The sequence below is a fragment of the Periplaneta americana genome, chromosome 3, assembly GCF_040183065.1.
Source record: "Periplaneta americana isolate PAMFEO1 chromosome 3, P.americana_PAMFEO1_priV1, whole genome shotgun sequence".
In the NCBI taxonomy this organism is placed as follows: Eukaryota; Metazoa; Arthropoda; class Insecta; order Blattodea; family Blattidae; genus Periplaneta; species Periplaneta americana.
Genome location: NC_091119.1, coordinates 164,378,514 through 164,393,282, shown reverse-complemented (window position 1 = coordinate 164,393,282; position 14,769 = coordinate 164,378,514). Strand labels below are relative to the sequence as shown.

The 14,769-nt window shown below is 35.0% G+C and overlaps 1 protein-coding gene across 4 annotated transcripts in view; it reads right to left on the bottom strand.

The window, feature by feature from the left end:
* LOC138696808 (paired box protein Pax-6-like) overlaps positions 1–14,769 on the bottom strand; it is a 571,671-nt gene that overhangs the window by 161,810 nt on the left and 395,092 nt on the right. For all 4 annotated transcript variants that reach the window (XM_069822225.1, XM_069822227.1, XM_069822226.1 and 1 more), the window contains one exon: positions 10,732–10,880. In XM_069822225.1, the coding sequence (XP_069678326.1) occupies positions 10,732–10,880 (149 nt within the window). The remainder of the gene's footprint in view (positions 1–10,731; positions 10,881–14,769) is intronic.

Here is a 14,769-nt window from a genome sequence, read left to right as displayed (position 1 = left end):
GAACTGAGTGCAAACGTATTGTAATATACTGATTATTATGTATAACCAACAGTTATACAGATAGAACCAAAATAAATTATTTTCATATGTCCAACATGCCTGTAATTGTATGATATTCTTTGTGAAGAGTCGAGTATTGTCGTCGCATGTTGAATTTTAACACACCCTTAAGAATTTTCGAACAAATTACGCTTTTCACATTCTTCCCACTAACTCAAAAAAAAAAAAAAAAATTCTCTTCCTATTCATCCTTGAATGTACTATGTCCGTGATTAGAAGACATTGTGAAAAGGTGGGACACGCCGACCAACACAATGATAATGGCAGTCCGCCACTACTCTTCGTTTACGCATAAACATCGAGTAAAGTACAGGTGGAGATGGGTGAGGCGGAGCGCGCTCATTACGTACTGGCTTCGGTTCCGTTCAGGGGCTTACTCGCGAGTAGGCTTTTGGAGACGTCTGATCAAGATCATTCCTTAAGTGGGATTTGTGGAGAGTGGACAAATGTCCGAGAGTGTCTGTATAGTTCCGGACATAATTTTATTTTCTGTTTCGCCACGGATCCCAGAACGGAAGCCTATACTTGGTGTGGGGAAAGACATAGTCTACATCAAAGCACATATATCAGGGAATAGATGTAAGTGCTCAGAAAAATTCTTAGCGTTCTTGCACCAAAGTATAGACCTATGTCTTAAGTGCTGTTACATGATATTTCATTGTGGTCTTAGATTTTTTACTAATACTGTACTGCAAGTCCGAAGTAAAATTATAGCACTTTGGTACTGCTAATAAAACAAAATATTTACGTGTCTTGTTGAAAGTGGCGACCATTGGAATTAATGAATAATTGCAATCTTTCGATGAATGACGCATTAAATCGTTCCAGTACACCCTGTTGAATAGCTGTATAAGCATCAATCAAATTTGCTGGATGTCTTCTAGTGTTATTATACTTTTTGTATAGACAGCGTTCTTGAGCGTTCCCCCCCCCAAAAAAAAAAATCTAGTGGCGTAAGGTCAGGAGAACGTGCAGGGCAATTGACTAATCCACCACGTCCAATTCACCTACTAGAATATTTTCAGCCCAGAACATGACTGAATCTTAAGGCGTTATGTACTGGGCATCTATCATGCTGGTACCACATAACCAATCAGTCCCTAAAAGGTATGACCTTCGAAAGATCCGTAAGAACTAAATTCGTATTACGTTTCAGGCTTTCCATATCTGTTTTCAGATTTGAGCTAGCATTAATAATTTCAGGAAAAAAGGAAACATTCCTGTGATTGCTGTAACGAATTTATTTCACAAAAAAATCTAGCATGAAAGGTTATCTCTGCAAGTTTCCATGGACATTCCATATTTGATGTGGGCGCCATTTCTGATACGGCAGATGTCTACACGATACTCCTTTTCTTGTCACACTCGTGCCAGCTTATCCTCATGAAATGACCTACGGAAAGATTAATTTTTTGATCCTACATAATTTATCTGTTACGGTAACAATTATTGTTAGAGGAGAAAAAATCGCTCCGGCGCTGGGGATCGAACCCGTGTCCTTGGTTCTACTCACCAAGCGCTTTAACCATTGAGCTACTCCGAAGTTCAATCCACAGCACCGTCAACAAAAGTTACATGTAATGTCGAACATGGAGTAAGGCCACAAAAGGAAAAACACTAGAGGAGATTTCAATAGAACCCTAATCCCACTGTCAATTTTTACTTTTTTTCTGCAAGAAATCGTTTATATATATATATATATATATATATATATATATATATATATATATATATATATATATAGGCATATTTGTGTTTATAATCATAAAACTCACTTGTTACTGTGCTACGTAGAACGCTTTTACTTCTGAGGAGCCGTTCTTATTAGCAACAAATGGCGTGGTACGATGTGAAAATATTCTGCCGGCGGTCTCATATCCTGATCGTAATCTCAATTATTCATTACTGTCTCCCCTTTCTTTGTGCTCTCATTCGGTCTGATAACATCTCGCTGCAGCGATGCAACCCATGGCGCATGTTTGTCTGGCCTTATGCTTGCAACGCCCCTTCATGCTTCTATTATGCCTTCTGCGTTTGTAGTGTACTAACATTTCAGAATACATTGAATGTCGTATAGTATTTGAAGCGAGAGGTTCTCTTCCAAGTCTTTCAAATATAAAACATCTTATTACAAATTCTTAGGGACTCTTTACATATCATTCAATATCATTTATATTTTCAAGAAAGATAATTTTGTCAATATGACATATTGACATCAAGCGAATCCCAAATCCAAAATTTAGCACTTTTTAAAATTAAAAAACAAAACTCCTCTGTATTAAGGGTCCTTGTGTTCACCCTTATTGGAGGGCTGATGAATTAATCAAATCCTTCTCTCCACTGCGCATGAATTATTTATAAGTTTTATGGAAAGTTATATAAAATACAAAATGCTAGTCCGGTTTTTTTTCCCTAAAAAGACCATTAGGTCTGAATATAGAAATTGCAATGCAAGTGATATGGTGTCCAGTAGTTGTATGTAATTAAAATATACTACACATTAAAAATCTAATGAATAGTCTAATTCAATGATATGAAGTCTTGTGTAGATATTATGACCTATAACCTGAAGAAAAGCTACAGGAATATTCCTAAATAACGAAAAATTAAATTTATTATCATACAACTTTTACTGTAGTCATAATCTTGATAATTCATGTTATGTCACCTTTACATTCTTAAACATGATTGTCAATACCGTATTCGTTACCATGATCGTTATCATATATTCGCGATAAAAGTCGTTGTCTTATAATATTCATCATGATCCTTCTTGCTATTGTTATATTCATCACATAGTTATCTTTATCGTTATACACGTTATATTTATCGTTATACACGTTGTCTTTAATGTTCTATTCGTCACATCGTTATCTTTATCGTTATATTCGTCAAACAGTTACCTTTATTGTTATATATTCCTTTAATAGTTTTTTTAATGTTATATTATTCGTAACCTCAATATGGTCGTTAAATATTTGGTACATCGTTATCTTTATCGCTATGTATGTGTCAAATCGTTATCTTCATCGTTATTCGCCACAACATTATTCTTTATAATTTTATTATACTTTTATTCCTTACATTGTTAACTTCATTGTTTCATCGTCACGTAGGTCTAGTTACTTATAATCATTATACTTGTCACATCGTTACTTTTATAGTTATATTCGTCATATAGTTATATTAATTGTCGTTAAATTCGTCATATCATTAGCTTCTTTTTTATTTTTATTATTCCAATCGTTATATCGTTATCTTATTGTCACATTCGCTACATCGATATCTTTATCGACATATTCGTCATGATCATTGTGTTTGTGGTTATATTAGTTTCACCTTTGTCTTTACTAGCATAATCATCGCGATTATTTTCGTTATAGGCCTATTCGTAATGATCGTTATCTTTATCTTTATAGTAATGCAATAGCTATTTTTATGTTAATATTCGTCACGATCGTTGTCTGTATCATTGTATTTGTCCAATCGATTTTATCGTTATATTCGTCACAATGATTTTCGTTACCATACTTATCATGATTTTTATATTTATCGTTATTAGTCACGGTATTTGTTTCTGTTGTCATATTCCGATCTTTGTCATTATCGTCATATCCGTCACATTTTGTCGTTATAGTGATATTAGTCGCCATTGTTGTCATTATCGTCGTAATAATTACGATCATTATCGTTATCGTCATATTAATCACTATCGTTGTCATTATAGTCACACTGTTCACGATTGTTGTCGTTATCATATTAATCACGATAGTTGTCGTTATCGTCATAATATTCGTGATCGTTGTCGTTATCGTGATATTAATCACGCTCGTTGTCGTTATCGTCATAATATTCGCGATCGTTGTCGTTATCGTCATGTTATGCGTGATCGCTGTCATTATCGTCATATTAATCACGATCGTTGTCGTTATCGCCATAGATATTGATCACCATCGATGTCGTTATCGACATATTAATCACGATCGTTGTCGTTATCGTCATATTATTCGCGATCGTTGTCATTATCGTCATATAATTCGCGATCGTTTCGTTGATATATTAAACACGAGCGTTGTCATTATCGTCATATTAATCACGATCGTTGTCGTTATATTAATCACGATGTTTGTCCTTATCGTCATACTAGTTACCATCGTTGTTGTTATCGTCATATTAATCACGATCGTTGTCGTTATCATATTAATCACGATGTTTGTCCTTATCGTCATACTAGTTACCATCGTTGTTGTTATCGTCATATTAATCACGATCGTTGTCGTTATCATATTAATCACGATGTTTATCCTTATCGTCATACTAGTTACCATCGTTGTTGTTATCGTCATATTAATCACGATCGTTGTCGTTATCATATTAATCACGATGTTTGTCCTTATTGTCATACTTGTTACCATCGTTGTTGTTATCGTCATATTAATCACGATCGTTGTCGTTATCATATTAATCACGATGTTTGTCCTTATCGTCATACTAGTTACCATCGTTGTTGTTATCGTCATATTAATCACGATCGTTGTCGTTATCATATTAATCACGATGTTTATCCTTATCGTCATACTAGTTACCATCGTTGTTGTTATCGTCATATTAATCACGATCGTTGTCGTTATCATATTAATCACGATGTTTGTCCTTATCGTCATACTAGTTACCATCGTTGTTGTTATCGTCATATTAATCACGATCGTTGTCGTTATCATATTAATCACGATGTTTGTCCTTATCGTCATACTTGTTACCATCGTTGTCCTTATCGTCATATAAATCACGATCGTTGTCGTTATCGTATTAATCACGATGTTTGTCCTTATCGTCATACTAGTTACCATCGTTGTCCTTATCGTCATACTAGTTACCATCGTTGTCGTTATCGTCATATTAAACACAATGTTTGTCTTATCGTCATATTAATCAGATCGTTGCGTTATCATCATATTAAACACAATCGTTGTCATTATTATCATATTAATCACGATGTTTGTCCTTATCGTCATATTAATCACGATCATTTTCGTTATCGTCATATTAAACACGATCGTGACTATATATACTAGACTGTGGTGTTACTACTGATATATCCCTATAATATTATGTTTGACCAAAGCCTTAATAGAAAATTCTAGTGGTACAAATTTTTTTTGATGTGTGTATTAAAATTTGCGTTCAGTCAGAGCTTTCTTTAAAATTATAAAAATTTAAGTGATCTTTAATTACGGTAAAATTGGTGCAATACGATCCCAATGAACTGTACGTTGACAGATTCTTCGCTTAACGTTCGCGAAATGGATAGTAGATTCGTACCAGCTTCTGTTCAGCATATTTTCATTTTCCCTTTAATTCAGGGCTCCTACAGAGGTGCACAGAGGACCCCCTGTGGCCACTGTCAATACTTACATCGTAGGGAGGGCAGGCACTGCTTATGTCGACAGAGCGATTCCCACAACACGACAATGCTTTTTTTCTTACCTTTCAGTCTACTACTTTTTTCTGCCAACACGAATTTCATTTGTTAATGATTCTATGAGAACCCAGTAGCGCTAAGAAGTATATTATGAAAGCAGTTACTTTTCACGTGCGATATTATTCTTCTCTAGTGTTAATATTATATTATACAATTCCATTGCCGCTGTAATTATATTTTAGTTCCTATTTTATTTTACTTATTTATTTTTATTATTATTATTATTATTATTATTATTATTATTATTATTATTTATTTATTTTAATATTATATCTGAACTGCGACCGAGCACGAGCGCTGCTCATTCGGTCTCAAATTTTGTTAATACTACTGTATCTTCTTTTTATATTGCTTGTATTATTTTATTTCTATTTCTCTTGTTTGTTTTGTAATTATATTCTTTGTTCTGTATATTTAAATTTAAATAAAAAATAAATAAATATTAGCTTACTTACTTAACTAAAATTACTTACTTTGTACGAAACAACCACTTAATTGCAGTGTTTCATGTCTCAAAACTTTAAACTTTTCACTATTTATTACAAAATTACAAATTAAAGTTTATTTAACGACGCTTGCAACTGCAGAGGTTATATCAGCGTCGCCGGTGTGCCGCAATTTTGTCCCGCAGGAGTTCTTTTACATGCCAGTAAATCTATTGACATGAGCCTGTCGCATTTAAACACACTTAAATGCCATCAACCTGGGCCGGGATCGAACCCGCAACCTCGAGCATAGATGGCCAGCACTATACCAACTACGCTACGCAATTCAAGATTGAACTTTATTCAGTGTTTCGTATATGATACAAAGTAATGGGACGCAGTACATTCGAGAACGTGTAATCTAATAAATAAAAAAGGGGCAAGTGAGCCAGATTATTTATTTGTATTTTATTTTTGTTTCTACCAGAGGTATAGTACCACGTGTCATTGGCAAAACAATGTCTCTACGAGCAAAGGAATTTTGTCCACTATTGCTGCTGACATCACATTGCCGCATCCGTGGCTTGCGACTGACGTTTTGTTTGAAAAGAAGAACGGTATTTTTCGCGATTTGGGCATGAATTATAGTGAATGTAACGTGTTTAGCTAAAGCAAGAATGGACTCGCTGCGGTGCGTCGCGGCAGTGTGACGTCACACGCTTCGCAATATCCAAATTTAGGGGTATGTTATTTGAAAACCATTAGTCTTAGAAAGTTCTAGTTTGTGCCATTGTGTGTATAATTAAATGCTCACTGTTTAGAATATATCATTCCAGAATATGATTTTTAGTTCAGTACTCCTTTGAGAATTACGCACTTGTTCGAATTGTAATAAGTTGAAAAATAACTAATTGATCTTCAAAGGTGTTTTGACTTCAAATCGGATTAATCACCGAACATGAGAATCTTCTGTTGAATATCTACAACTTTACATATATTTAAAATCTTCGATGTGCACTGCTGAAAATACGTTTTTCAACTTCATTCACATGCTATATTACGGGAGACATTCTGCAGAAAGGAAACAACCCAAATAAAACGAAATCTTAGAAATACAAAGTTATATTTCTCTTATTCTAGGCATTAGATTTCAGGGATGTATCACCCACTAATGATTCATCCTTTTTTTGTCAATACACGTTTTTCTTACTATCTACATAATTCGTAATTGTTGGAAATGAGTTCACATAATCTGCATTTTCATATTTGTTGTAGGTGCGTAAATATTTATTTGTTAATGCTAAGTTATTTTATAAGTTTCATTGTGTTTAATTCTCGTCTAATTTAATTCATCGGATTGTATTCTGCCCTTCGATATTCAGAAAATTGTAGGAGAAACTTTACCCATTTAGATTTTATTCAATTTGTCTCTATTATTTATAGAATACGTAAATAATATAACCTGTCAAATTTAAACAGCTAATACGGCACAATCCATTGTAGAAAAAAAAGTTGAATAATTTTCTTTCATATCTCACTTTAATTTTTGTGCAACAAAATATGATATTCTAGGATGTATAATATCCAATTTTGTCAGACCACCGATTCAGTATTAATATTAATAAATATTTAGACAATAGCGAAAAAAAAACGAATAGGAAAGGAAACGAACGCCAAGTCAACCAACAGAAAGTTGAAGTGCTGCTCTCAGGACACACTCAATAAACGAACTGCATATCACAAAGTTCGTGAACATAAATACCACCAATTCACCCTTATAATATAATATATTAGGCTATGTAATCCTAAATCACGATATAAATATAGCAGAAGAAAATATTCCACATCCATGTACGAGTTGTTAACTTATATCTCTCTGGGTTCCTAATGGAAATCCACTGGCCACCACTGAGCTAGAGCGCTTCACAAGATATCAAACTTATTAAGTATGGACTACGTATTCCTCTACCACCTACTGAGAGGCGAACGGTACAAAGACGGGACGAAGAGAGGCTGGTTCACAATAAACCGGGAACGGAAACGACAACGAGAACGAGAACGGAAATATTGTTAAAATAAATGTATTTAAATGTTAGCATTCACAATTAATGAGAAGCTTGCCGGAGCCCGGGAACGGGAACGTGAAAGTTAATTGTGAATGCTCACATTTAAATACTTTTATTTAACAATATATCCGTTCTCGTTGTCTTTCCGTTCTCGGTTTATTGTGGGTCAGCCTTTACAGGCGCCCGACTTGAACTCAAAGGGGACAACACACATACAAATTTACTGGTGTGAATCGCTCTTCAATACTTAAACTTTTTCAACAGCAAAAGGCGCGCCATCAATTGCTTCTAAGGCTACATTTACTTCTACAGGGACATCATTTTATTTTTACTAACATTTTTAATATTAACCTGGCTATATCTTTGGATTAAAGGTCTAGAACCTGAAACACCGCTTGCTCCCTCTTCCAAGACTGGAGTTCGATGATACTGGCGTAAAATACAAATCACTTTACTAGGTATAGCAGGGCAGAAAATTAGTTCATCTATTTATGTAAACTAGGAAATATCGCAATTTTGAGTTTGATAATTTTCATTAGGTTTTTGTTTAATAAAAATACAGTACAGTATTAATAATAAATGTTTTTACTCACGAATTGAGCTATCCATTCGGACTTATTAATTATGCAGTGTATATTGTACTGTTACAGCACATTAGCGTACAATATAGAGAATGAAATTAAATTGAAAAATAATCATAATATGGATATTTAAACACATTTTTGAAAATGGTGGCCGTTCATTTCGATACAGGCTTCAGTTCTTTTGAATAGACTATTGTACCTAATTCCAATTACCAGTTTCGTCCTTCGTACGAGTAACTCATATTGAAATAATTCTATACCTACTCTATAAAAGAGTATCTTACGTACTATAAATTTAATCTTCACTTCTGCCCGATCCGAAAAGATAAAATTACTCAGAAATGCTATCTATTGTCCGTTCAAGTGGTTTTGTCGCAGATTCGTAGAAGGGAGGGGTAATCACGTGACAGTTAATTACTTAACGGGACCCTTTTATTTAAGTTATTTTAAACAGTTGTATAATATTACGTAGACGTCCAATTCCTAACAGAAATTAATGTTTTCAGAAAAGAGCTAAGACAGCCCAGCTACTAGACTTTACAGAGGGGCGAACAGAAGCAGGTGGGGGAAACCGGGATGCGACGTAGGCAAACGGACGACAGTACCTGTGCGAAAATATGATTCAATATTGAAAGCTCTTTCGTCACTGGAAAACGCGAACATATTTCTGGAACGCACTGTACTCACTAACTCAGTACCGCATACGCGGCCTTGGTTCTGTGCGGAGAACGATTGGAAGTTTACTAGTAGAGGGGATGGGAGTGAAGTACATTAGAAAACTCAGGTACAATAAAAATTGAAGTAAAAATAAAATGATGTCCCTGTACAAAGCAGCTAAATTTAAGTTGAAATAAAATGCCATATATTTTTCAAAGTAAATTTTCCATATAAAAACTATAATTAAATAAATACAGGGACATCATTTTATTTTTAATAACATTTTTAATATTAACCTGGCTATACCTTTGGATCAACGCCGTTTGCTACCCCCTTCCACGACTGGAGTTCGATGATACTGGCGTAATATACAAACAAATCACTTTACTAAGTATAGGAGGGAAGAAAAGTAGTTCATCCATTTACATAAACTAGGAAATATCGCGCTTTTGAGTTTGATCATTTTCAGTAGGTTTTTGTTTAATCAAAATACAGTATAGTATTAACAGCGAGTGTTTTTACTCACGAACTGAGCTGTCCATGTGGAGGTATTCATTATGTAGTGTATATTATACTGTCTACAGTACATTAGCGTACAATATAGAGAATGAAGTTAAATTGAAAAATAAATAGGCTAAATATGGATATTTAAACACATTTTTGAAAATGGTGACCGTTTATTTCGTTACAGGCTTCAGTTCTAATGTGGATATTATCGCATTATAGAGTATTGTACCTAATCCCAATTACCAGTTTCGTCCTTCGTAACTAGTAACTCATGTTGAAATAACTCTGTACCTACTCTATAAAGAGTACCTTACGTACTGTAAATTCAATCTTCACTTCTGCCCGATCCGAAAAGATAAAATTATTCAGACATACTATCTACTGTCCATCCAACTGGTTATGTCGTAGGGTCGTAAAAAGGGACGAAATCACGTGACAGTTAATTACTTAACGAGGCCCTTTTATTTAAGTTATTTTAAACAGTTGTATGATATTACGTAGACGTCCAATTCCTAACAGAAATTAATGTTCTCAGAAAAGACCTAAGACAGCCCAGCCACTAGCTGGCGAATAAAAGCTGGTGGGGAAACCGGAATGCGACGTAGGCAATTGGACGGCAGTACCTTTACGAAAATGATTCAATATTGAAAGCTCTTTCGTCACTGGAAAATGCGAACATATTTTTGGAACGTACTGTTTACTATGACCGTAAGGCGGTCTTTGATCTGTGTGGAGGACGCTTGAACTTCTTTAGTAGAAGGGGTGGCAGTGAAGTATATTCAAAAACTCAGGTGCAATAAAAATTGAAGTAAAAATAAAATGATGTCCCTGTACAATTCTGTATAAGAAGCAGATTCATTATGTGGTTGAATATAGAGGCACAGACTAACAACATTTGGGCTGGATCCTGCGTGCAGAATGTCACTCTTGTAAGGTGTGTGGGTTCCTACCTTTCTTGGCGGCGCTGAGCTCCGGGTCGTTGTCCGGGTCCGGCACGATGGTGCAGCCCGCCACCACGTGGTGCCCGCCGCCCGGACTCACGCTCGCTGCCGGCTGTAGCGCTGCTGTCGGGAACGGCGACCCCCCCGTCGTCGGGTACCTGACAACACCGTACGCACTTAGCAACCGGGAAGTATTGCTGTTCGTATACAAGGTACAGCATAAGGAATATGTGGGGACACAATCGTTGATATAGACTACTGAGATTAGGGTGACCAGGCGTCCGGATTTCGCCGGACATGTCCTGCTTTTATAGGATTTTGTGGTCGTCCGGCCGGCTTTTTATGAAGCCAAAATATCCGGTTTTTTACTTTTCAACAACAAATATTAATAATAATAATAATAATAATAATAATATTCCGTGGCGCTACAGCCCGTAAAGGGCCTAGAACGACCAGCCGGCTGCTGGCCTCACACCCACATGCCGAAGCAGAGGTGGACGATCATCGAACCCGAATGGATGTATCGTGTGGTTAGCACGATGATCCCCCCCAGCCGTTATAGCTGGTATTCGCAACCGGATTTCGCTACCTATCGTAGCTCCCCTAGTGCATCACGATGCTGGGTGGGGACCGGTCCCATACACTGGCCGAAATTTCATGAGAAAATTTCTTCCCCCATGAGGACTCGAACCAGCGCGCATTCCATAACGCGAGTCCTAGGCGGGATGCCTTAGACCGCGACGCCACTTTCAACAATATTCTGTACCAAATATTGAAATACAGTACATATATAAGACAAAATCTGAGATCAAAAGTACGTGTTTCTGCCGTTATATGAAAAATATGCGTTATATGAATTCTGTACTCTAAAAGAATTTGTTTTGAAGCAAGCTGAAATATTTTTATTTTTCCAGGAAACAATAGATTTTCAGTGGAGTATATTTTTTGAAAACATTGTGAATGTCAAGTGTTTCCAAACTTTGTTGTATAGCCTATGTCAATACTTTTTTCTAATAATTACACAAAATTCCAAAGTTGAAAGGATATTTCCACTAATCAACACCCAATGGTCAGATGAAAGTAACAGACTATGAATAGAAGCAGTAGAGGATATTGTAACGGTACAATATAATTTGAAGCATTTTACATGTAAAGAATTTCACACCTATTTATTGAAATCCCCAAAGCTACTGAAGGACATTTCCTCTTCACAGAAGTATGAATAATTAATTGTAAGATTAATAACAATGGGTAGCTTTGGTACTGTGTTTGCCTATAGTTTTTATTGTTCTCAGTTAATGGAAAGAAATTTATTATATTAGGCTTTTTTTTTTCAAAATGTTCTGCTTTTTTCCTTCAGATGTCCTGCTTTTGAACATTTGATCTGGTCACCCTAACGGAGATGATCTGCAGATTATATACTGTATTGAGATTGTTAAATGTGCGAGGTTTATAATAATAATAATAATAATAATAATAATAATAATAATAATAATAATAATAATAATGATAATGATGATGATGATGATCATAATAATATGTGGATATGAATTCAGCATTTCATGCACAGACCTGTTGTGAAAGTGTGTGCAATTTCAGTACTCTAGGTTTAGCCATTCAGAGGACATCTTATTTCTAGTAAGTTACAATGTAAATATTCTGATTTGCGGTAAAATAACTTTAAACTTTATAATATACAGTCTGAATTTAATAAATGCTTGCACGGGACAAACTGAATTTATATCTTAGAGAAAAGATATTGCATTGAAACCTTCACTACAGCATTCCTCAAGAAACCGTCGACTTTAGCAACATACAAATATATATATATAGAAAATGACAAAAATTGACCAAAATTCATTAGCGCGCCCCTATAACGGAGGACTTAATGAGGACATAATTATGTTGGTCGTGTGTTACGAGACTCTAATAACTTATCGTCGTTGTTCCTGCAATAACGCCTATGTGCAAAATATAAAATCTTTCAGGAGGAAGGAAAAACACATTTGTGCGAGATCGTGCGTATTTGCTTGTTTTCCGCACAGAACCAATACGCGGTAAGTGTGAAATACCACATTCAGTATTCCCAACGTAACACACATAACAATTTCCCTCTTCTTACCGCTTAAGCGCGACATTCATTTTACTGCTTTAGGCTTTTAACATATTATTTTTAGAGACGTTTAACATAGTAATAATTATAAATTGGAAACTTACCACTGCAATTTCACCTAAATTGCAATGTTAATTATTGTTTTTAAATATTTGCAAAAATTAAGTAAAGTCTACTACTCAATGAAACTTATTACATTCCTGATACAAGTAACATTAAGGAAGCCGTGAAAAAATCAACAAGATTCCAGATGCCGATGTTATTACTGCAATATGTTATATAAATAATATTGTTAAAATATTAAAATGAAAAATAAATCATTAAATAACCTTATCGTTTGTTTTAAGTTCGCATTTATAGACTGGGGGGGAAAAAAATACAGACGTATATCACGGCCTGCTGGAGTATAGTAAACACAGAAAACATTTTATGGCAACAATGTTGAAGAGAGATATTTTGGTTTTCCGAAGTTGCCGTCATTAAACAGAAACCAACATGGAGATTTCATTGCAAATAATTAGAAATTCGTCTTTCAGGTATATAATAAACGATCTTCGCACAAAATAATGTACGATACACGAGTGGTATGTTTGTTTTTATGTTCTCGGAAATTGAAAAAGCTCAACTACGTTTCGCTTTTTCAATCTCTTCCTCGACCATGAAAACGTCAACATACCGCTCTTGTAACGTATATTACTATTATTCATAGCTGTACATAGGAGACTATGAATTCTTACATTTTCGAAACAAAGATATATAATTGCATATAGGAGATTTTATTATTTGCTGTATCACTATTTAAGGTATTTAATAGAGCAAAAATCTGAAAATTGATATATATGGCACATATGAGTTATTGCAGGAACAACGACGTTATACAGATTCATTTGAACACCATCTACCGGAGTATTTCCAAAACAGTTATATATAATTTTAAAAACTAGCTTTCTTGAAACATCTGTCGTCGGCTAAGAATGAAAACCTCGTATCTCACGAAAACCAGACTTTACAGGAGGAACAAAAAATGTCTGTAGACCTTATTTTTATATTTTTTTTTAAACATAATTGACCAAATTTAACTTTGAAATCAGAAACAGAAACATGTGTTTACAGGTGAGTTACGAGATTATCTTCCGATTAAGCCAAAAAGCACTTTTTTTTTAAATTGAGATGCGAGGTTTTTATTCTTAACCGACGCTCTCTTTCTATTAAATTGTCCTACACTTCGTAGACATTAAGTGAGGTAATATAGAACTTATCAGTATTATTGTTCTTATCTTCAACAAACCATAAGAAAGCTTGGAAATCAGCAACGAAAGTAGTGGTAGTGGTAGTGGTAGGAGTAGGAGTAGGAGTAGGAGCAGGAGCAGGAGTAGAAACAGGGGCAGGAGCAGCAATAAAAAGTAATAACAATGAGTAAGAACTGCGAAGACGGAGCTCTGTATCAACAATAATTCAAAATGAAGTAAATTTAAATCACAATAATGGGATTAAGAACTGAGAATATGAAGCTTTGCACCAAGAAAACAAAGTGAAATAAAAAAAAATCACAATAATGGGATTTAAAATGGGACACTGCAATTCAAGTAGAGCAACAAAACAAGGTGCAATGAAATAAATAAATTTAATGTTGTTAAGTCATTAAGGTGCTTAGGAAAATATTTGGGGCTAAGAGGGATGAAGTTACGGGAGAATGGAGAAAGTTACACAACACAGAACTGCACGCATTGTATTCTTCACCTGACACAATTAGGAACATTAAATGCAGACGTTTGAGATGGGCAGGGCATGTAGTACGTATGGGCGAATCCAGAAATGCATATAGAATGTTGGTTGGGAGGCCGGAGGGAAAAAGACCTTTGGGGAGGCCGAGACGTAGAAGGGAAGATAATATTAAAATGGATTTGAGGGAGGTGGGATACGATGATAGAGAA